Here is a 23,733-nt window from a genome sequence, read left to right as displayed (position 1 = left end):
TCTCAACCTACTGGAGTTCTTTGGAGCGATGAGGTATCCTTTTGGGAGTGTTAACATTAGACATTAATGTGCATAAAAGGTGGATAAGCCCTGTGGAGCTATCAAGTAATTTAAATCCCTTGCCCTTTAAATTTTGGGAAAAAAGAACAGCCTGCTGTGACCTTGTTGGTGGAAAAAAATGGTGCATGCAATTTCAATAGGTGTTGGTTGACATAAACCTGAGAGCTATCATTATATGATTAGTACTGCTTGCCTGCTTCAACAACCTATTGTTATCACAGTAAAGTGGGGAGGGGCTTTAAATTCACAGTTTGATAGCTCCAATTGGTTATAAAGAGATTACCTGTGTTCGATGTGGGTCCATGAATACAAATGTTTGCTTTGTATAAGGGATTAAGTACTAAAAGGAAGTGTTTGTTTTTTTAGAGGATTAAGTATTTGAAGGGATTTAAATGTACTGCATGGGCTTTTATCAATTAATGTTTCTTCTAATATAGTGAAGTCTATAATAAATACTTTACAACTTTATTTTTATTTCATGTCAGCATGGCTCCTGAGGCCCATTATGGGTACTAGGTGAGTTGGCATGAAGGATATTAGGGCAAAGGGCAGTAGGTGTGGTTAACGCTGATTTGGCATAGGCACTATAAAGGGCTATGGGGATGAGTGGGGTGTCATGGGTTGTTATGTATTGGCACCGAGTTGCTATGGCAGGTATGGGGGTAATGGGGGTGGGTAGAGCAGCATATGTTAGCATGGAGGGTATGAGGGGCCATGGGGTGTTTGTGGGGGGATGGGTGAGGGCTAGAAGGCTGTTTTTTGTTTTAGTGTTTTTTAGTACAACTGAGATGAAGTGCCAGAGCACCGAGGTGGGCTTTTAAAGAGCCTTGGTACCCGGCAGCCTCTGTGGCTGCCTTCGCACTTTTTCCGGGGGCTGTGGACCCAACTCCAGTTAGCACCCACTCCCCGGAACAAAAATCGAACCATTTGGGGCACTTTCTCCCAAGTCGGGTTTGCAGAGTCAGGAAATTTCCCAACTCTCTGCATCTGACTTGGGAGCGAAAATTCAGCCCTATGGTTGGCATTCATGGACCAGAATGGCATCCTATCTGCACACTTCTGCTGTGAATCATGCCTGACACTTTTGCTGAGGGTATTAGCAGGCATACAGCTAATGTTCACCCGAAGTATGCAGATCATGATGTTAATTAGCGTGCAATGTTGATTTGACACCAGCAGTGCCAATTTGGAGCTCCACAGTCCAGCTGACTCCCTCTCTTAAGCTTGCACAGCTGAGCACACATTCAGCAGTAGAAATGAAAATCCAGCGCTATTTAAAGGGATCATGAGCTGCTTGCAGCTAAGTTGCTAGTTGATTTCTTCTGGCTTTGCTGGAATTCCTCAAGTGTTTGGTGTTTTTCATAGTTCTTTCCCTGTAGACTTTTGCAACTCGAGTGGTGTGGCAAGTACTGAAGGACCTTTTGCTGATTTTAAGCAGATATTCCCATACATGGGTGCAACAGAAGGTATTCTCCTTGGAATACAACATGACTGAGAGAATGAGCAGAGGTCAGGAGAGCAGGACAGGCAACTGGGAGAGGAGGGGAAGAAGGGCTCTCAAAGAGGCCATGGTAGCCCAGGGTGTTCAGAGAGCAATTCTCCTACCTGAATATTGTTGAGGAACAGTGGGTGGGATTTTCTGCTCTCGCTGATAGTAAGCTTGGAGCTGGGAAGGGCATATAATTAAATGGGATGGTGGCATACTGGAACACCCACCGCCTTCCTGCCTACACCAAAATTAAGTTCTGGCAGTCTGGATTGGCTAACTGACAGTCAGGTGCAAGGGCATTAGTGGAGTATTAGGGATAGATGGACAAATCCTGTCATCCTGAGTGAGGACACCAGGCTCTTGCTCTGGAGCCACTGCTGCTTTCCTAGGCAGTGCCTCAGCTGCCTAAGTAATCTATTTGAGGACATATTACTGGAAGGCTTTAAACAGTGTAATCCACAGCTATAATGGTAGTAGTCTGACATTTCTTGACAGCAGTCTGGGTTTCTGCTGCAGCACCTGGACAATGGGTGGCTGCTGCGTGTGTTACATTTGTAAATTGGAAGGGATTGTGAGAAGGGGGAATAAATGGAATGTGAAAATGAGGATTAGGTATGAGGATATTTTTATCTGGATGGTTTCAGCCCTGCCACTGGCCACAGCCTTAGCAGGGTCTTCCAGTAATGGCCAGCACCACCTTCTTCATGGGAGGGTAGGATATGCTGGTGCACTTATGCTCCTCTGGTTCACTCCTGTTGTCTCTGGTTGTGTACATCTTGTCCAGCATGAGAGAGGGAAATGTCATTCAGAATTGTGCAATCTGTTTGGGTAATGTGGATGTCATGGTTCGATAGCCGGTAGTGTGCAAAGTCTGTGAAATGTGTGTGTGAGCCTTGCATCCAATGTCAAGCTGTGAGCTGAGGTGAAGCATATGAATCCTGATTATTAATGAGTGGTGGCAGTGTGGTGAATTGAGCAGCATGTGAGACTAGTGTAGATGGTAGAATATAGCAGCTGAAGATACATTCACTGACCCTGATCACATGTGTGAAGTCATTGAACTTCTTTTGGTACTGCATCTAGGTCCTCAGGGCTTGACTCCTGGCATTGACCTCCATGGACATCTGCTCCCACTGACTTTTGAGTGTGCCTCTGTGCTTTTTTACAGATACAGGATATCTTTTGCCTTTCCATCTTCCCCACCAAGACCACTGCAGCATCTGAAAGTCTTGGAACCCATTCTCTCCCATTTCATGTCCTTCCTCACTGTTTTTCAGGACAGACTTCTTTCCTGCATGACTTCCTGCCTCTGCTCCACAATGCACCTCCCCTTTAAGATGAAGCCTAGTTTTAAGTGATGCTCAGAAGCTGGGATTTTGAGTGTCTAGTAGATGTATGTAGCCAATGCACAGCATAGTCAGTGCTGGCTACAGGCAGAAATCAAGATGATGAGCAAGCAGCACAAAATTGGTGCCCTCCTTACATTAAAACAATGGATGAGAGTCAATTATGCATTGTGATCCCATGCCTATTTTCAGAAGACCCATTGGCTTTCAAATTAACATTTTGGTTTTAAGTTGATTGGCTGGGAGCAGTTCACCGATCCTCTTGACCGTGGGCAATGCCTAACCAAAAACACTTGAATACCCTTTTTCCCCGAATGTTTCATTTAAATATGTTATCCTTGTCCTTTAAGGGACATTTTTTCAAAATTAAATATCTATTTTAAAAGGTGGCAGATTCTTAGATCAGCAGGGCTTTTTCTTCAGATATTTCTTGTACTGCTAGGGGAATGGAATCCAGACTGGAGAAGGAAGGGTAATACACAGCTGCAGTCTGCTGAGTCTACACACTGAAAATGGGTGATGTGTTTTTGGGGGTGTGTGTGTTTGATACATTAGATTTTGTTTTCAATATTGCCACCTTAAATTTTGAAGTTGTTTTACCTTTTAGAAAATATTTTTTACACTTTAGACTGCTGCTGTTTGCTTTACACTTGCATACTGAATGATATCAGTCTAATGTTCTAAACCTTATATAATTTATTCATCACATTCTAATGGGTGGTAATAGCAAATTAAAGTCATCAAATTGTACTTGGGGATGACACCAATGTATTTTCAAATTTTAGATTGTGTAATGCTAAAATTAACATTTTACAAAAAGGAAAATATTGCCGGAATTTCATGTATAGTTGTGTACATTCCCTTTTCATTTACCCGTTGAGGGTTTTGCCCCATGGTGCTGTCTGACAGAAACAACAATGTTACTGCAGAATTTTGACCCTTTTTTCTTCATTTTCCTCGAAGCTCATGTATTTCATAAAACAGTAGGTAGCTTGCCAAATGTACATCACAATTAGAACTTTAACAGGAAGGAAATTTTACAGGAGTTCAGAAACCAAAACATCCATATGTAACCATGGAATACATTCCTCTCAGTTAATGCTAATGAAAAGTCACACAAATTGTTCCCTTACATTTGTAAACTGAGGTGGATGGTCATTTTAAGTAGCTACAGTACCAATCAATATGAAATCACAAATGGTGCAAAAGGTACTGTTTCAGTAACTTAAATAATCAACACACATGGATAAAATTAAAGGGTAGCAGTTCAGTGTGATTCTTATTTACTGCATATCCTTTCTACATTTATATGTTTATTTAAAACATAAGCAGAGTTCTGAGATTGAATTACTAGCTTAAACCTGCTGTAGATGTTCATGGATGAAAGATTTATGATGATTTGGATGTAGAGCCGAACTTTAAACTGGATGCAGGCCCAAAAAAGCTTACAACTCAAAAAAAACCACACAAATGCTGCTTTAAACGTAGGCTGAGACTGAATAAGCTCAATACTACTTTTATTTCACAGATTTCTGATATGCATAATTCTGCAACTCAGCCTCCTTTTCTGTGGAAAAACGAAAACTTTAAGACCTTGCCTAAAACTCTGGGCTCAGTCATATGGGTATAAGTGATGTTTTTTTACTTGGAAATGTACAGAAACAGAAAATAAGTTATTGATGTGTGATTACAGTGAGATGAAGATTTGCCATTCTGCATGGGTAACTTTCAGTATTTGTATATGTGAAAAAAACTAAGTACAAAAAGTTATTTAGAAAGAGAACTTTCAAATTCTCATTGTTTAGAAGAGGTGTAAACCTTGAACCTACAAGATTTATTTCCTGGAAGACTCTGGCAACATGCTTACCATGACATTTTGAAGTGTGACATTTTGTTGCATTTTCCACCATTTTGGCACCTACTGTGATCAACCCATGGAAACCAAAAGTTATTTATCTTGGAAAGAATAGAAGAAAGACTTGCATGCTGCCAGATGTCATTTTCCTGATGGGCTCCATCTGGAATCCAATAGGGAATGTCCCATATCTAGCTGCCTATGTGCAGAAGATATTTTCAGAATATTGTGACATGACTGTAGGTGGTGGTGTTAACTAACATCATGAAGTAGATATCAAGCCTTGAAACACTGTTGGGAAATATGAAGGTCTAAAACAGACTGGTGCAGTGCTATTTTGAGTTGTGCTTCTTTCCCATAGAGACCTGCCCCTCCCCCACCAACCCCCAACAAGTGTTTCCTTCCCTAGCAATAGATGCTGCACAACAACATGTACAATGTTGTTGATGACTTTATTCTGTTAAGAAATTGAATAGTATTCATTTTTGGAGGTAAGGAAAAGGGTAAATTCAGAGATTTCCTTTAAATGTAAGACTGTCCACCTACTGTTGCCACAGTGTTCTCTGATTGTCTTGTCCATAGTGAGGAATTGCTGTCTTAAATGTTTTATGTACGTGTTTTGCCCTTCCTTTTTTTCCCCTTGTTTCCAGATGAAGGAATGTTTTAATTTATTGGAACAAGAGTCTGTACTGTAGAGCAAAGTACTGTGCATGCTATAAATCTGAAATAAAAATAAAATGTTGAAAATACTCAGCAGGTTTAACAGCACCTGTGGAGAGACCAAGTTAGCATTTCTGATCAGTAACCCTTGGTCAGAACTCTGTTAACTGTATTTCTCTCTCCCCAGATACTGCTGGACCTGCTGAGTTTTTCCAACATTTTCTGAATTTAAATTATGTTGCTTACCATCAATTAAATTGCACTAGAAATAGTGAACCTGAAAGGGTATGATTCTGTTCTAGATCCATTGGATCAAAATAGAAATTATTTGTGAATATCACAAAAAATACTTTTAAGATATCTCTTACTGAGGTCTTTGAGGAGCCAACCATTTTTACATAGATCTAAACCCAGTTTCTTTTAACAGAATGTTTCATACCTTTCTATATGAACTATCCTGGTTTCCTCTCCTTATCTTTCCTTATTTTTTTTGTCTTTTACATTTCCTCACGCAATATACATAATGATTGGAATTGCTAGTTCTATCATTTGTGTAATCACCAATTCCATATGAAATAATCTAACTCATGGCTATAAATCCACACTTGGGGCAGAATTTTAACAACCTAGGTGTGTGGGAGGGGGTGGTGGCAATCTTGGGTCAAGGCAGGGGCTTATATACCCCCCTGCAAAATCTGTGTGCAGGGAAGCCAATATGATCCCAGCCACTCTGGGAGTTACCAGAATGTGTACCGAGGTGTGTGAGAAACCCCTGTGGAGCTGTTGGGTCAGTGATTTAAATAATTAAATAATCAATTAATTTCCTTTAACCTAGAATTCTGGCTTTAACTGTCAGCAATGCATTTTCTGAGCTGTGTGGAACTTGTCAGGGCCAACAACGCGTGAAAACACAGTTTGGAGTCATTAAAGGTTTTTGAATCTTTCCAGTCTATTAGTTCCATTGTTGAAAGTGTGAAACTGCAGTGCTGCTTCCTTGCCTAAGGGGAAGGCTAGTACTTCTAGCACATGCTCTGAGAGTGTGACTTTTATTGCTTCAAGGATGATCTCCAACTTTTTTGAAGCCATTTCACATACTTTGGATTTACTCGCCTTAATCTGATAATCTCTATTGTTGGTATTCACCGAAACATGTGAGCAACACATGCAGTTCTACTTTTCTCTGAGGAACAAGGGGAGCAGCAACACTAACAGCAGCTTCCTTCTCTGCAGCTGTGTGCTGCTTCATAGGACAGAGGGGATGGACTTCTAGCTCCAGCTTCAAGGATGTGATAACCCCTAGAAAGGGTATACAAACAGAGGATCAGCTTCTTCAACATGAAAAAGCAACAGTGCAGCTTATTTCACCTCTCTTCTATTGTTCCTTAGTTCTGTTGAAGAGTCATACGGACTTGAAATGTTAACTGTGTTCCTCTCCGCAGATGCTGCCAGACCTGCTGAGTTTTTCCAGGTATTTTTATTTTTGTTTTGGATTTCCAGCATCCACAGTTTTTTGCTTTTATTGCTTGAGGAGGCTCAGGCTTTCATTGCAAGTTGTTGTTGCCATCCGCAGGTTCCTGGAATAAGAGCGTTTCCAGGAAGACCATGTGGGCACACATTGCTAATAGCTGTCAGGGTCATAATAGCACTGAATTCCTTCATCTTCAGCTCCTCCCAGGGATCTGATAGTGACATCTGCAGAATTTCACAATCAGCTGCCCACAAGTGCATCTACCAGCTGACCAGTGCCATGTTTGTCAAGGCTGACACTTATATCCACACACTGATGAGGTAGAAATCCTTTCGTTGACAAGAGTGGATCATCACCATGCCTACACTTTTTGTATTGGCTGGGAAATCCAAAAATTGATGCTAATACTGTAGCTGAGTTAAACACCGCAGCAAAGCTCGTTCCACAAAAAATTCGGGGTTCCTGACCCGTTGCCACCCGCCCTGCTGTGAACGGGTCACTTCAAAGAAAATTCCTCCCTCCGCAGTTACTATATATAGTTTAAATTTTTAGTGCCTTCCTCTATCCCTTTATTACCTTGGAGCCCCTGTGAGGTTCCAGTTGGTGAAACATTAGCTTCAAGTTAAGCCATAAGGGATATTTCTAATGACTAACCTGAGGAGGTATATATTGTCTGATCTTGGGTATTGCCCACATGACTTCATCCCCTAATGGCAATTGTATTTGGGTTTCATTTTGATGGTTACTGGCACTGAATTTTTTTCCTCGGTGTATAAAATACAATGTTCGTGTGATAGGACAGTTAGTTGTTTCTACCATCATGCTGACTGCCGTAGCCGTAACATAATATCCCCCTTTGCCTTCAAATAGGTGTGTTCATCCAAAGCTTATTTTGCAACTTGGGGAATCACCATCCAGTATAAATCTACAAGCTGGAATAGTATATCGTCTTAGCACACTACATCTCCAGGTCCACATGGTTCCTTTCAAAGTGCAACAGTATCATCTGGTGCAATCCATGTGTCATTCCTAATTAGATAACGGGTGGTTCTCATATATATGTATCAGGCTGTTAGAAGATGTTGTTCATTGCAGTGCTTGTCAGCAAAGTGCTGTGCAGCCTCTTTAATGAATGTTAGGAGCCAGTTGTGTCTAACAGCTCAATGTGATGCATCTAGTGTGTAGATGAAGAGTGTTCGCACACTTTCTGCATTGTGTGCTAGTTTGCTTCTCATTTTCGGCATACCCGCTGACTAGCAGCAATGCAAAAGAGAGCCAAACATGTAAGTCTTTCCCTGTTGGTGCACAGTCTCTCAATTGACAAGTTCTCAGCTGTACCTCCTTGTGGCGACACAAGGAAAACGGCTAAAACCCCCCCAGGCATGCATGTGCAGGCCCACCGACATGTGGACACATCCTGGCACTCATGAACCAAACTTCCAGCTATGGGCGAATAGCTACACTGCCTTGTGGATACCTCTGGATAGTTGAAGACTAAAGGAGTAAACCCTGGCAAAAAATCAGGAGTGGATCCCAAAGACAGACTGATGTCTAAATGTGTCATCTTTCTGGCAACTCCTGCAACCAAGCTGCTGTCATATGGTACCGCTTTGCATTCCTTTGGACTCATCAGGGAAGTTGAAAGGGGTCCCTGATGTTTTGGCAGCTTTTGCTAGCATGCACTTAAATTTCCTGGTCACCATAAACTTTGCCCAGGCTTGTGCCCTGGAGAGGACACTCTAGTTTTGCTGCAGAGCGTTCACATAATACGGAAGACAGGCTTTAGAATTGATCACCATGGCGCAAGCCATTGTCTTAAGAGATGGAAGGCTGTCACTGGAGCCAATTGAATTTGCCATTTGTGTCTTAATCGGCCCCGGCGGCAGCCTTTGCTAGCATGCACTTAAATTTCCTGGACTAAAAGTGAACTGACCAAACATTGCAATTCAAGACCCCATATTGGACAGCCCTCAGAGACTCTTTAGCACCTAAAGAACCCAAGGGAAAATAGCCAACAAGAACTTACTGAATCTTTGATAAGAGTACAGAATGTTTATTGAGACCGCCATCAGCTGATCAGTTGCACTATGTCAGCCAGCTGCAGTCAGTTGGAGGCAAGGCAGGACGTGCAACAGAACATAAAGTAAAGCATATATTTTACAGCAAAGTCTCTTTACAGAGTCTATATAAAATGAGTCTGTAGTAAACTGAACTCATCACTAAAACTGCAGCAACTTTTCCTGATAAAAGCATGGTAATTTCTCCAGGAAAATGCAGTGAGTAGAGGATAGTGGTGTATAAATTATGTGTAAAATCAATCCCAGTCATGGCAGCAGTGATCTAGGCTTGACTGACTGGAGAATTACCCAATTATCTCCATTCTGGCTGGGAATAATGATGTCATTATATGCAATCACCTTTTGTAACCCTTGATTCACATGGAGTTGATACACGACTAAGAATAAATTTAGTGACCCTGCATTGTAACATAGAATTTGGGACACAACTCCAACTCCCATTCCTTTGAGTATGGCTCAGAATTGGAGTAGGGGATCACTACAAGCTTGATATTTACTGGGGTGGGTCTTATGAGCAAGGATGAGTAGTTTTGGCCAGGAAACTCTGCTTTTTCAAGCATGTTCCTGGTTTGAAAACCAACCTGATTGACAGGCCTGGCTTCCAGTTAGGTGAGGAATGCTCCAAAGGAGGCCACAGTCCAGGAGGAGGTAGGGAGGCTTCAGCTGGGTTAGTGGGATGTGGGGTCCGGAACTTGGCCGTTATGATTTTTGATCCTAAAGGGCAGTTGCAGGAGAGAGGGGTACAGCCTGATGGCGGGCATGCAGGGAAGCAGCTAAGCTTGGTGGGCTTGGAGGAAGTCCTCCTGCTCCTCCTGACTTCTTGGCAGTGCTGGCATTACAATGCACTATCCCCAGTGAGTCGTGACATCAAGCCCACTGTTCCCTGAGCTGTGACAGATGTGAAAAAGTTTGATCAAACCACCAGATTGCCTCAATTCTACCTAACTATTTAATTTAGGTTAACAGAATACCAGCACCAGTTTGTAAACTTAATAAGTAAATAACTGTTTATTGAACAAACTGTCATTAACCAGTGGCAAAAAAAATGAACTGCTAATTTCTAACACTATAACTTAAACTCTACCCCCCTTCTTAAATCTCTATGTATATGTACACACACGCACACACACAAAAACATGGATTTTAAGGGTGGGATAAAACAGTTCAATAGCACCAATTCCTGAGTACAGGATTCGATGGGTTGATTTTGATCGATGTCTTCCGTATTCCTTTCAGTTTTTGTTGATGACACGAGGTGGTCTTCCAGCACTTTCAGTATTTAGTTCAGCTGTTGAGCACTTGCCTTCCAATGTCTCTAATGGTGATTTTCCCCTTTGCCTCTTGACAGGGGTTTTCAGAGAGAGAGCAGGTTATAGAGATATGAGAAGAAAAAAAAACAGCCAGCTATTATCGTGGAATTACTGAAATCTTCCACACACAGGAGAAAGAGGTTTTAGGTCTTGTTCCTTTCAGGCTAGGAGCTATTCAGCTGCCTTGCTCTTCACACAAACCTTGGTCACCTGGCCAGGAGCCAATTAAAATGCCGTTGTCAGGCAGCTTCCTTGGTCCAGGACTCCTTTCCGGTATCATGCTGTCTATCTCATCCTGTTCTCGTGGACGTGTCTTTCAACTTGCAGCCATTGTAATTCTCATGTGACTACAGAAAATCAAATTCCAAAGAAATGCACCAACACCCTTTACATTTCTACGGCAGAACTGTGGCCAACAGAGACATTATGTCTGCAAGGACAAATGGGACCCTGACTCCCCTATTAAACCGCAAGATTCCAGACCTGGAAAAAAACATCATTTGTCCAAAACCCAGGAGAATAAGTGGAAGTTATGTCCCATGACCTCCCCCCAAGCTGCTAGAACCTGTAATATTGCCGTGTGGAACTGGTCCCCGGCAGTCTACCATTTTTACCATCCAACAGGTAGCAGCAGAAAGAGCTCTGTCCAGGTATGTTGCCTGGCCCTCATCTACACTATGTGCTGCTGAAACATCAGAGCTCTTGTCTCTGTGCCTATAAGACTCATTCATCACTGTGCCTTCTTCCATTGGGATGTCCTCACCCCTGGAAAGACACATCACCCTGCAACAGTTTCAGGCTGCAAACCCCAGAAGGAATACACCATTGGACTTCTGATTCTGGATTCGGGACCCATGTGAAACCATAACTCTTATTTTTATTGTGGTCTTGCCCTGTACCCCTTTCTTTCCCTTATCCCTTTTTTATTGTATGTGTGCAAAAGGGGCGGACGTTGCGAAAACCCTTTCCCACGTTTCCTATATGTTTAAAATAAACCAACCCTCTTATTTGACCTTATCTTGAGTTTGCTGTGAGGTTATTAATAGAGGATTGGATCACTCCAAGTTGAAGGGTTGGAGAAACTATGCCACCACTTATAAAGGGGGATTGAGAAATCAAAAAAGATCTTTCTATTTATGTTTGGGTAATGAGAGGAGAAATCAAGGCTGTTTAAATTAATCCCCCTCCTGTCCATACCACAACCATTTTTAATGTTTTGAACATTTCTGCTTCATTTTTCCTCCTTTTTTACTGTCCTACTCATTTTACTGTTTTAGTTTTTATATTATTGCTAATATAATTGAACTTGTCCAAAACTTAGTTTCAGTGTCAACATGAAGCTGGCATAGCTTTCTCTGGATTCCTGTCACTTAATCTGCAGCTGGAGCTCATTTAATTAAATGTTGTCATTGATTTGACTGAAAGCAGGCTTCAAAAGTTGTTTTCCTTCCCCCTTCGCCCCACCCATTTGAGGTACAGGGCATCAAAGATTGATTAGAAATAAAAGCACAAAAACTTCACTGGTTGCTTCAAAGTAATGAGATAATTTGCCATCTGCCTACCCATGCTATAGCATCTAAAATAATGGAGTTTCCTAATTTTGAATAGTTCTTCGACATTGTAATCCAAGTCTTAATAGGGAGATCACAAGCATTTTATAAACCATATGCAGAGATTTTAGTGAGCTAACTAATATTTTTGTTTTTAAGGTCAGTGTAAGCCTTTTTTGAAGAATTATGAAATCTATAAATGGCACAAGTTTGCACAAAATTCATAATTTTATTATGAATAGTAATAAATAGTAATCATTCGTTTTCCCATAACATTGTTAATGAGTTGTAAAAGCCAAGATATATATTAACCTGCATTTTCTTCCAGCACCCTGCCCTGAGTCAAAGGATGATAGAATCTTATAGCACAGTAATAGGATGTTCAGCCCATCATGCTCACTTCAGTTCCTAGAGCTATCCAAATAGTTCCACTCCTCTTTCTCATGTAAATTTTCCCTTTCCAAGTATAAATTAGATTCCCTTTAGAAAGTTGCAATTAAATTTCAACCCCCCACACCCCTCCCCTTTCTCACTTCTGCCAAGATGACGTTTCCTACCCAATGCATGTAAATTATGGAGCGAGAACCTAAAATTACTGCAACTCCCTTCCTTCTGCCTGTGCCTCTTCTAATCTGGAAAGTGCCAGGAAGTGGTTGGGGTGATCCCTAAGACTGTGGCAGAACACTTGTTGGTGCACTCTTTAGTGGGGGGAGGCTGGTCTCATTCTAGCACCTAGAGCACTGTGTAAAGTTTTGATCTCCTTATTTAAGGAGGGGTATATTTCATTGGAGGCAGTTCAGAAAAAGGTTCACTAGGTGTCTGCTGGGATGAAGGGATTGCCTTACCAAGAAAGGTTCAGAAGGTTGGGCCTATACTTGTTGGAGTTTATAAGAATGAGGGGTGATCTTATAGAAAAATGTAAGATTCTGAGTGGACTTGACACAGTGGATGCTGAGTGGATGTCCCCCCTTGTGGGGGAATCTATAAGTAGAGGGAACAGTATGATCATGGCTCTTGAGGTCTCTTTTTTTTTCTGCACCCCCTATCCCACCTTTTTAAATTTTTCCTGACTGTTCCATTGCTGCACCACCAGGGTTTTTCTCAGGACCATTCTTAGCTCCTGCCTACAGGTCAGAACCCTGTAAGTAGCCTACTCTGCTTTCTACCTCCAATTCAGGAAGAGGGATTATGGCCAGGGTAGAAGTCCAGGCCTGTTCCAGCTGGGATGTGTAAAGACCATTGTATTCTTGTGCAATGATTTGTGACTTAATTCATAATTCTAATTAGAATTAAGATTTTAGTGGTTTTAAATTCTTAAATTGGGTAATAGAAAATTAAGTAACAGAAATACATCATTATTAGTTTACTTCATGAAATTATAGTTTGCCATTCTAATTTTTATTCTTCCCTTTTTCCTAGATACTTATCAGTCATACTAAGAGACATAAGGAGTCCTGTTTATGGCTGCTCAAGGTGAGTTTAGCGTTCATATTTATGTGCAGAATATGTACTAAAGAAGTGGATCTAAAATATATTTATTGGGGGGAAAAAACAACTTGGCATTTAATTCCTTAAAGACACAAATTCCTTATTTTGACATATTTCTCACTAGAGAGCTTTTTTTGAATTCTTCCTTCCGCTGAATCATTTGCAGCGATCAGTAAGTAACGTGGACTCTGGAGAAACTGGATTGGCAGCAAGTTATCATCTAAAATATATATATTGAGGACCAATTCAGAAGTTGGTATGGATGATTGCCCTATGAATGTTTATCAGCACATAGAACAAATTGATGTGGAGTTTCTTGTGGAGAGAGGAGAAATTAAATTTGTGCATCTTTCCAGAAAATCTGTGTGTACACATTCCACCATTTACTGAAGTGTGTGCACACGTTTTGGGCTCCTGAACTCAAAGCATACTGCTGCATGTCAAAGAGAAATAGAAAAAAAAAGAAAAGCTGTAATTGCGAGGACAAATTGAGAAGCAGAAATTTGAGAGGAGGAACCAGTAAGTTATAAATACAAACTTAGTTCCATTTACCACATATACTTCAATGAAAAGATACTAAAAATAGTTTTGAGCCAAATTTATTGATTCCATACTTTTCTGGATGTTCATATAGTGTGCGTTCACAACTTGCAGCTATCATTGGAATAATGGATTTTCAGCTCGGCGTGCGCCCAACATGCCTGAGTGTGGAATAGCGCGCGATGATGTCGGGTGAGCATCCCAACGTCATCGCACACTCGTGTGATATTTCGATTGGCAGGCATGCGCGAAAGTTGGCAGTGTGCCCACTGACAATTAAGAGGCCTATTAAGGCCCACAAGCTGGTAATTAAGTTGAATTTTCGCTGCCCGTCCAACCTTATAGTTGGTGGGCAGGTGAATAGACTAGGCAGGCAGCCTTTGCATTTTTTGCGAAACCTCATCCATGGGCAGGATGATGCTTCCAACAGTGAATTAAAAAAAAATAAACTCATTTTTAACATGTCCCTGTTCATGTTAGAGTCACATGTGTGGACATGTTTCCCTTATTTTTCAAATTTTTAATTTTTAAATCCTTCACCTCCGTGCCTTCAGGGAGCTTTCAATGAGTGCACACCAGCGCATGTGCAAACTTCAGCGCTTGCTTTCCTCCCACTCCCACCCTGGCAGCACTGAACTCTCAGCGTGCATTTCATGCTGGCTGGCCGTTAATTGGCCAGCCCAGGATGAAATCGCGGTCGAGGCCTGATCGCGGGCAGCGAACCGTTTCTCGGCTGCTCCCGGGTCCGCCAGCTGCGCCCGCTTGACGAGGGGAATATCCTCCCCAATGTGATTGTGACATGGGAGTACTGTAAGCAGCAGTTCTTCTGGTTGAAAACTGATGCATTACGGGAGAATTTAACTGGATGTCTGGACAATTAAACTCAGATGGACAGGGAAGCCTCTTATGGTTTTCCAATCAAGTGAAGATAGTGGGTGGAAGATCAAGGCACAGCAGGGACCCGTACAGGTAAGCTCTTAAAAATTTCCTTATCTCTGACCAAGAGGAGTAAGACTGCTGCTCCGAACACACTAAGGAAAGATTAGGCCTCTCCTGCACTTTTTAGAATATTTCTATTTTGCATGCTTGTAATGATATATTTACCCTCCAATAGGGTAATAAGTTACTTTAGCATATAAAAACATAAGCTATTGATGCATTGCACAAAATTAGATTTATATTCAATTAATTTAGTTTTTAAAATGTCTTAACACTTTTTTTTCCCCCCAGGTTCTTATTCGTACCCTGCCTATGGAAACACTGCACCTCCATATCCTCCAGTCCAGCATGCACCGGATCCATACCCACCACCTCTGAATCCTTATGGTGTTCCTTCAGCTGGCTTTGCTGGTAACAAATTTTCCTGAACTTGTGCTACTGAGATTAAGTGGTTTTCAACACAAAGGCCTATATTCATTTGTTTTGAACAGAGCAATTTTGATAAACTGCTTTAATTATCTTGGAATAACTGTTGTTTCAATCTCCTTAGAGACTGATAACTTAAAAGATATTTGAATTACCATTGACCAAGTTAAAGGAATCACAAGTTTTCATGTTTTAAAACTTTCACTGTAACAAACAAACGACTAAATATTACTTAGTAGGCAACTAATACTCTAAACCACAGAAAAGATGACCCTTATTAGTGGCTTAACACACCCGATAACCCCACTCTGCATATATATACATTATAACACACACTGCAGAATTGCAAGCTTTACAGGAAGCAGTCCAAAGCTATTCCCAGCTTCTAATGGTTTACTTTTCCCCATGTTGTAGCATCCAGTGACCTTTGAAAATTGTTTCCCTGAGTCTTCTGAGAATTCCCAAACAGACTTCCAGCAGCAAGACTCACTGGGGATTCCTTCTCCCAAGCTTTCCAGGGCAAGTTTTCCAGTGCCCTTAAATCTCTACAGGTTCCTTCTGTTCATCCGGAGGTCAAGCTTTCACTAGAGTTCTGCCTGGTGGCTAGCAGAGAACAGCTTTTTCCCTGCAACTCGCAATGGCTGCTGCTTCCATCTCCCTCTCTCTCCCTGTTCAAAGTCTTTGAAACAGTAAGTCTGCAGTAGCAAAAACATTTGCCTCTCCCTTTATGTTCAGGTGTTAAACCTGACGTACATTTCAATAGCATTCAACCTGGACACCTGGTCCTCATAGTAACTGTTACGACGCTGCAGATGATGTGTGCCAGGCAGGTCAAATCCACAAGGGAAACTTGATCTCGCAGTCCCAATGATTTTGCAATTTGTATTTTATTTTGAGATGCATGCCTTGAATTCAGGAGTAATAAGCCCACCAAGATTTGGGGGCTTTTTACAAAACTAAATTAAACATTTTATTAACAAAAGAACAGATTTCAAGCACATACATTGGTCTACAAATTACTACTATAATAACTCCTTAAAAACCCCTAATTAACCTGACTTCCAGTTACACCTCCATTAAGGCAACAGTAAAAAAAAATTAAAAATTAAACAGACCCAGGCAAAGTACACTATACCCTGGACAGTGCTATTCAAAGTGAGTTTTCTCAGCTTTGGTTCCTGTAGACAGCAACTTGATGCACAGGGACTGGAGGCTTTTCACACTTGTGTTAGATCTTAGAATGCCTTCTCCTCTGGCACAAAGCCTCATCTCCTTTATACATATTTCTCCCTTTTTAATGCAAATTCCATTGTTTCCATATGTTTTTCTTTACTTTTCTCATAATATAAAATCTTTCATAGTATTAATTTTATCAGTAACCTTTGGGAAAAATAAACACACTAGCTTGGCTTCTTCTGGCTAGGTGTAACACCTTATGTTCTCTTTGAAATCCAAACCCATGACCATTACCACCTAGAAAGACAAGGGCAGCAGATAGATGGGAACACCGCCACCTGGAAGAGGAGGGCAGCGAGGCACTCATCAGAGAACCTCGGGGCCGACTGCCCCGACGACCTGCCCTGGCTTGCTCTCTGAAGACGTTCTCCATCATGTAGCTACTCACCGAAATCAGTAGCAACCTTAGGACGGCTGCCTGTGCTGTTTTTGAATAGGCCGCCGGGTCGCCATTGGACCCGGCAGACATTGGCCTCCTGCCGTCGCCCGCCTCTTCCCGCTGATCTCGGGAACCGCGAATTATGCTGGGTGGGCCTTAATTGGCCCGCCCGTGTAAAATAGCGGCGTGGAGCCGATCGCGGGCAGCGATTGGCTCCGTGACCGTTCCTGCTGAGCCCAACCACCAACTGAAAAATTCCACCCATAGAATACTGAGAGCAATTTTGGATACCACACCTTAGGAAGGATATATTGGTCTTGGAGGAGTGCAGCATAAATTTACCAGAATTAACCAGTGATAAGTTATGAGATTTACGACTGATTAGATTAGATTGCTCCTTGCTCTTCTCCATTACTAATATAGAACTTCTAAATTGGAAGAGGGTTAATTTCAATGCGACGAGAAAGGATCTAGCCAGGGTAAAATGGAACTGGGGACTGGCAGGAAAAACTGTATTGGAACAATAGGTGATCATTAAGGAAGAGATGCTTAAGGTACAGGCTAGGTACATCCCAACAAAGGCAAAAGGTAACAGGAATCATTGGAAAACAAGGGAGATAGAGGTTATGATGAAACAAAAAAGGAGGATATATAATGCATGTCAGATTAATTCTTCAAGTGAGAAGCAGGTCAAAAATAATATCTTGAAAGGGGAGGTAAAGAGGAAGGTAAAGGAAGGGGAGGTAAAGACTGACAAAGAGAGAGTATGAGAATTGAATGGCAGTCAACATAAAAGGGAATCCAAAAGCCATCTTCCAGCATGTGAATAGTAAGTGTGTAGTAAAAGGTGGAGTGGGTTCTATTACGGGCAAAGAGGGTGACATATGCTGAGAGGTGTCAGGCAAGGATATAGAATACTTAATGAGTTATTTGTATCAGTTTTCACTGATATAGATATATTGGTAAAAGTGGAGATAGTGGGGGCAATGGATAGTGTAGAAATTGAAAGGGAGGACGTACTAGAAAGAGTGGCTGTGTTTAGAGTAGACAAGTCACCTGGTCAGAATGGCTTGCATCCCAGCTAAAGGAAGTGGAGATGGAGATAGTGCAAGGACTTGCCTTAATCTTTCAATCCTCCCCAGATTCGAGGCAGATTCCAGAGGATTAGAGAGTGACAAATGTGGTGCACTTATTCAAGAAAGGGTGTAAGGACAGCCCTAGTAACTATAGGTCCATTAGTCTAACATCAGTGGTGGGTAAGGTTTTTGAATCCATAATCAGGGAAAAAAATCAACATGCACTTGGAGAGATTTGGGTTAATTGAGGAGAGCCAGCATGGATATGTAAAAGGCAGTTCATGCTTGACTAATCTGAGATTTTTTGATGGTTGATAAAGGGAATGTGGTGAATGTTGCCTATATAGATTTTAAGAAAGCATTTGACAAAGTAACACATAAAAGGCTGCTTAACAAAATTGAGGCTTATAGCTAGAATAGGAGGTCCAATGTGTAACTGGATAAAAAACTGGTTTAAGGACAGAAAGCAGCGAGTCATGGTAGATAATTGCATTTTGGACTGGAGGGTGGTAGACTGTGGTATTCCTCAAGGGTCAGTGCTAGGACCACTATTGTTTTTTTACCACATAAAAATGACTTGGAACAAAAGCAGGGAAATTATGCTGAACCTTTACAAAGCTCTAGTTAGATCCCAACTAGAGTATTGCATCCAGTTCTGGTCATTGATGCAGAGGAGATTTACTAGAATGGTTCCAGGGATGGTGTGTTTTGACTACAAGGTTAAGTTGGAAAGTCTGGGGTTGTTCTCCTTGGAGCAAAGGAGATTGAGGGATGATTTGATGGAGGTGTACAAGATTATGACAGGTTTAGGTAAGATGGACAAGGAAAATTTCTTCCTTTTAGCAGATGCTACGAAGACTAGGGAACACAGATTTAAGATTTTGGGCAGGAGATACAGGGGGAATGTGTGGAAGAACTTTTTTAAGCCCCGGCAAGGTAATGACCTGAAGCTTGTTGCCTAGGAGGGTGGTAAAAGTGGAACCAATCAAATATTCCAAAAGGAAATTGGATGGGCGCTTGATAAAAAAAATAAAGTTGTAGGGCTACTAGGATTGAGCGGGAGAATAGATTGTCTCCACAGGGAACTGACATGGATTTGATGAGCTGAATGGTTTCCTGTGCCAAAAATGACACTCTGGGTTTCTGGTTTGTGAGGCTGATGGGTGTCTAGTCCACCAGTTGGAGACCGGTGGGGGTCCCTGTCAGTTATGTGGGGGAGGCCTGACAGAACCGAGTGTCCTTCAGGCACTTTGTGGTCACTGTTTTGCCTGCCCTGTGACTGAAGCCCCTGGCAGCATATGTCCCACATGCTGAGAGCTGCTGGCCAATCAGAGGCCGGCAGCTACTTGTTGCTGCCAGCGTCAGCAAGAGCAGTGGCTGCTGGTGGCTCTGCACCCACCAGAGGCCCAGGAATGCTGTAGGACTCTAGACCAAAGGTGGACTGGATGTCACAGGAGGGGTCGGGGAGGGGGGTCAGAGGCAAGAGCAGAGGGTGGTTTTCAGCAGACCCCACTTCTCGATACAGAACTCCCAATCAAGCACGTAATGAGGGATAATGATAATGAGGGATTGCCCCGATAGGACGCAGGGAAGCTCTGCGGCACCTGTTAAATCCCTGAGGCACCACTAAATTGCAGTGGCCTTAGTGACATTGGATGTTTATGAGCCGAATTGACATCCCACTTGTAGGGGCTGGGAATCCCACATCAGCCCCTTCTGCCCTCCAACTTAATCAGGTGAGGTTCTCCTTCCACCAGGAGACTGAGACGGGGTCTCTCCTGCGATTAAATTGGCCCAGCTGCCACAATTCCTGGCTTGATAGGCTCCATTAAATCCAGCCCTATGACTATGACTCCATTACGTTACACGAACTGGCATTGTATTTTATCCAGAAAGTCAGTTTGTGAGAAAGTGAATTGAAGCCAGTGGCTACAGAGATACACATTACAAACATACACCACCTAACCAAGAAACCACAGTTTGTCTGTTCCTGTTTATAGGGGCACAAATGAATTCCCAGTTAATGTCAACCACCTGCAAACAATTAAATACAGTTAATATGCATTTAACATTGTATTCTGTGGAATTTAGAAGATTAATATTTTCTCCACTTAGATTTTTTTTCCACCTTCACCATTTTGCTCCTTGCCTGGTTCCCTCGGGGATTGTCTCAGCTCCCGCCTCGTGTTGACCTTTCCGCCCGGTGGCCAGATCAGCGCCTGGTGCCAGCACCTTAGCCGCTTTCTGGGACCTCTGTACTCAGCCTCTGTACGCTGGTTCCCTCGGCAGCTATCCCCCTGCCGGTGGTGCCCTTCCTCCGCTCGCCTGGCTGCTGCTGCTTCTTCACCACCCTGGCCGGGCTCCTCCTTTTCCCCTTCCAGCCAGCGGCTGCTCTTAAGGGGTGATTTGATTACAAATTTTTAAAAGTTGCTAAATTCCCATATGTGCAGTAGACAGAATTAATTTGGTATTGTGAACACTTAGTGTACCTCCTAAACCATGATAGGAGAAACCTCCACTTGCTGAATGTGCATATCTTGTGTGACCAGATTCAATAAATTATTGATAACGATATCAGAGGTTTCTCAGCCTGTTCTTCTGCATTCTGTGTGGTATTAAATTGCCCATTTCATAACCCTAAACTACTATCCTACAATTGCTAGCTAGCTTATATTTATAAGCATATACTGTTTACGCGTTAAGATGCCTAACCTAAGCATGGATAATTGTATGGGTTCTATATACTATGCGTCAGGTCTGATGTCATGGGCCAGAATTTTATGTTCAGCATGTGGGTGTGCCCGACACGCACGAGCGTAATATGATGTGATGGTGTCAGGCGTGCGTCCCAACATCATTGTGTACTCGCACGATATTTCATTCGGCAGGCACGCACCGGAATCGGCTGCGTGCCCGCTGATAATTGAAAGGCCTATTAAGGCCATTAACGAGCTAATCAGCTTGAAATTTACACTGCCTGGCTGCCTGTCAAACCTAACGGTTGGCAGGCAGGTGAAAAGGCCAAGAGGCCTTTACATTTTTTAAGAAATCTCGTCCACGAGCAGGATGAGGTTTCCTAAAGCTAATACAAATTAAATAAAATCTTTTATTTTGAAATTAAAAACATGTCCCATCTCATTTGACACAGTCACATGAGGGGGCATGTTTCATAAAATTTTTATTGCATTTTTAAAAAAATAGCACTTCAATCTCCTGAGGTAGCTCCATGCCTCAAGGAGGTTGAAGCACTCTTTCATGCGCAAACTGTGTGCGAGGCCCGGCTCCCGCTCTTTCCCCCGCCCACACAAGTAGTGCTTAGCGCTGCCGTTCACGATGCATGCAGGGTGGGCCTTAATTGGCCCGCCTGTATGAAATTGCGGTGCGGAGCCAATCGCAGGCTGCCGCCGAGCCCGCCCGACAAGGGGAAAATTCTGGCCATGATGTCAAACAGCTCTACCAACTGATTTGATGCTCTGTTTCCAAACTTGGACCACTCAGGTCCGTTCCACGAATTTGCTTGTCACTCGCCAAAGAATGTACATTCAGCTATGAGGGGCCCAGCAGTAATGCTACTTAAAGGGCCAAGCACGCAATTTACAAGTAAGATCACTTAGAATACCTTTCTGTATTGCAAAGTCTCTGAAGTACTGTGGATTATTGGATTTGGCAGGAGTGTTGCTGCATCCTCACCGAGAGGACTGCAATAGGTGATTAGAAATGTCACTGATCCTTTCTTTATCTCTGTCTCTCTTTTTGTGTGTGTGAATGCATGCATGCATTCGTGAGCAGGTCCTTTTGCACCTCAGCCAGGTTATGCTGTCTACCCTCCAGTCAGTGCTCCTATGCTAGCTCATCAAGCAGGCGGACCACCATCTCAGCCCCAAGTCCAGTGGATGCAAACACCAGCTCCTATTCCTAACTGTCCACCTGGATTAGAGTACCTTACAATGGTAAGCAAGTGATCATTATGTTCTCCATTCATGGTAAGGTCTGGGAGCATGAACTACCATTATTTCTTGTATATATTTCAGTAAAGCACTATATATGCCCAAAGATCCTCTGGGAAATGAACTTGAACAGCCTTAATCAGTTTGGTTCCTAGAGACTAGCAGTGCTCCATCTGACTGGGAGTGTGAGAAGCTGACCTGAAATCAAAAGAGTTTTATTTCCAGCACGAACTTCTCTTACTTTAATTAGCATTAACATTTTAAAACATAATTCAATTGAAAGTTAAATTAATTTTCCATGTCTCATTAAGGGCAGTGTATCAATGAAAAATATACCATTGTTTTATTGCACAAGTTGCCTAACTTTTGGAGCTTGTTTTAAAATACTGAGACAATGTAATGACTTTATTCAGTGGAGATTGTCGGGTAAAAGGCTACTGAGCGATCTGTGGCAGGAGTGGCATCTTGTGATGTGGTAATAGCTGACTAATTCAGTTTGGCAGACAGGCCAGTTGCTGCGCACCTCATCGAATGCGAACAAACAAAAGTCAGTTTTCATTGTTCTTTTTCAACTTGAACCTTCAAGAAACAATACTGCACAGATTAAATAGCTGGAAGCATTATAAAGTTTGTCAGGGAGAGCAATTTAAAAAGCTTTTTCTTTGACTCTGCATGTGTGCATCATGTGACATGCCACATGATTTTGAATAATTTTGATTTTTATGAATATATGCATATTCAGTCCCCATTGATGGTATGATAGTTAACTCTTGCTTTCCATTTCTGCTCCTCATAATCCCTTGTTCCCATTTTCTCAAACATAATTGCCTGCCAATTCAACCACTCTGCACACTTTTTTTGGCTGCTAAACAGCCTCCAGTTTTGCAGGCAGTAAGCTCATTTATGTTCCAGAAGTGTGCCGCCAGCCATGTAGTTAAAAGCCAAAACACAGGCATGCAGTGCCCACACTGGAAACAGGTGTTAGGCACTTTATTTCCATGTGCAAAGAGCCTAATGCCTGTTTGAAACTCCCAATCCAAGTTTGGTTTGACGTGAGAAACCAAAAACATTGCCTGCTGCACTTCCAGGAAAGCCTTAAAGAGATAACGTTTAAAAAAGGCTGTCTCCCAGTGATATTACACTGGGGACGGCTTTAACGAGGTGAGTGTAGGACTTTTCTTCCTCGGGGAAGAAGTCCTGCCCTCAAGAGGCCGCTGGCCAATCAGACTGGTGAGTAGTCCCAGCAGCGCCAGAAGCAAGTAGTAGCTGTTGCTGAGACTATGCGGGTGTCCCTAAGAAGAGGTGTCATGGATGCAAGACTAAGGTAAATTGGGGCTTTTTGGATTGGGGAGGGAGGGTGGAAATTGGGGACCCTAGAGAGGTGGGGGAGGGTGGTGGGAGGTCGGGTTTTGGAGGTCAGTAGGGAGGCTGAAACCTATACTGAAAATTTTTGAATATGGTTATCCAAATGTGGAGCTGGGAGGAGCAGGGGCCCCAGAGTAAAATTAACACTTTCCGCTCCTTCCCATTACTGATTTCTCCACCCTCTCGGCCCACCGCCCCCCACTCCACGCCCGGCCACCAATTGTCCTAATCCAGTCAATACTCTCCTGGACCAGGTCACCAATTGTTCTCCCTCAGCCATTTTCCTTTTACAAAGGCCTCAGGAATGGCATCCCACGTAGAGTTTCCAAATATGGTGATTTAGATGGAGGCAAGATAATTAATGACTAGAGTAGATTTGAACACAAATATAGCTATGATTTTACATTCATTATTTAGAGTACAGTACAATTTATTAATGTAGGATCAGACATTTAATTTTTGTTCCAGATTTTAGGCACTTTATGTACAGAGGGTTATACAAATCCTTGTCAATAGGTCAA

At 42.4% G+C, this 23,733-nt stretch overlaps 1 protein-coding gene across 3 annotated transcripts in view; it reads left to right on the top strand.

Annotated features, from left to right (window-relative positions):
* LOC144682921 (phospholipid scramblase 2-like) overlaps positions 1–23,733 on the top strand; it is a 104,531-nt gene that overhangs the window by 38,969 nt on the left and 41,829 nt on the right. For 2 of the 3 annotated variants that reach the window (XM_078545817.1, XM_078545819.1), the window contains exons 2-4: positions 13,236–13,289; positions 15,075–15,194; positions 21,690–21,850. In XM_078545817.1, the coding sequence (XP_078401943.1) occupies positions 13,277–13,289; positions 15,075–15,194; positions 21,690–21,850 (294 nt within the window). In that variant the 5' untranslated portion in view covers positions 13,236–13,276. Of the gene's footprint in view, positions 1–7,748; positions 7,849–13,235; positions 13,290–15,074; positions 15,195–21,689; positions 21,851–23,733 lie in introns of all 3 variants that reach the window. The other variant, XM_078545818.1, reaches the window with a different exon arrangement.

The sequence above is a fragment of the Cetorhinus maximus genome, chromosome 7 (genome assembly GCF_964194155.1).
Source record: "Cetorhinus maximus chromosome 7, sCetMax3.hap1.1, whole genome shotgun sequence".
Taxonomy (NCBI): Eukaryota; Metazoa; Chordata; class Chondrichthyes; order Lamniformes; family Cetorhinidae; genus Cetorhinus; species Cetorhinus maximus.
The sequence above is the reverse complement of the archived record's forward strand: the minus strand, read 5'-3'. Positions and strand labels throughout refer to the sequence as shown.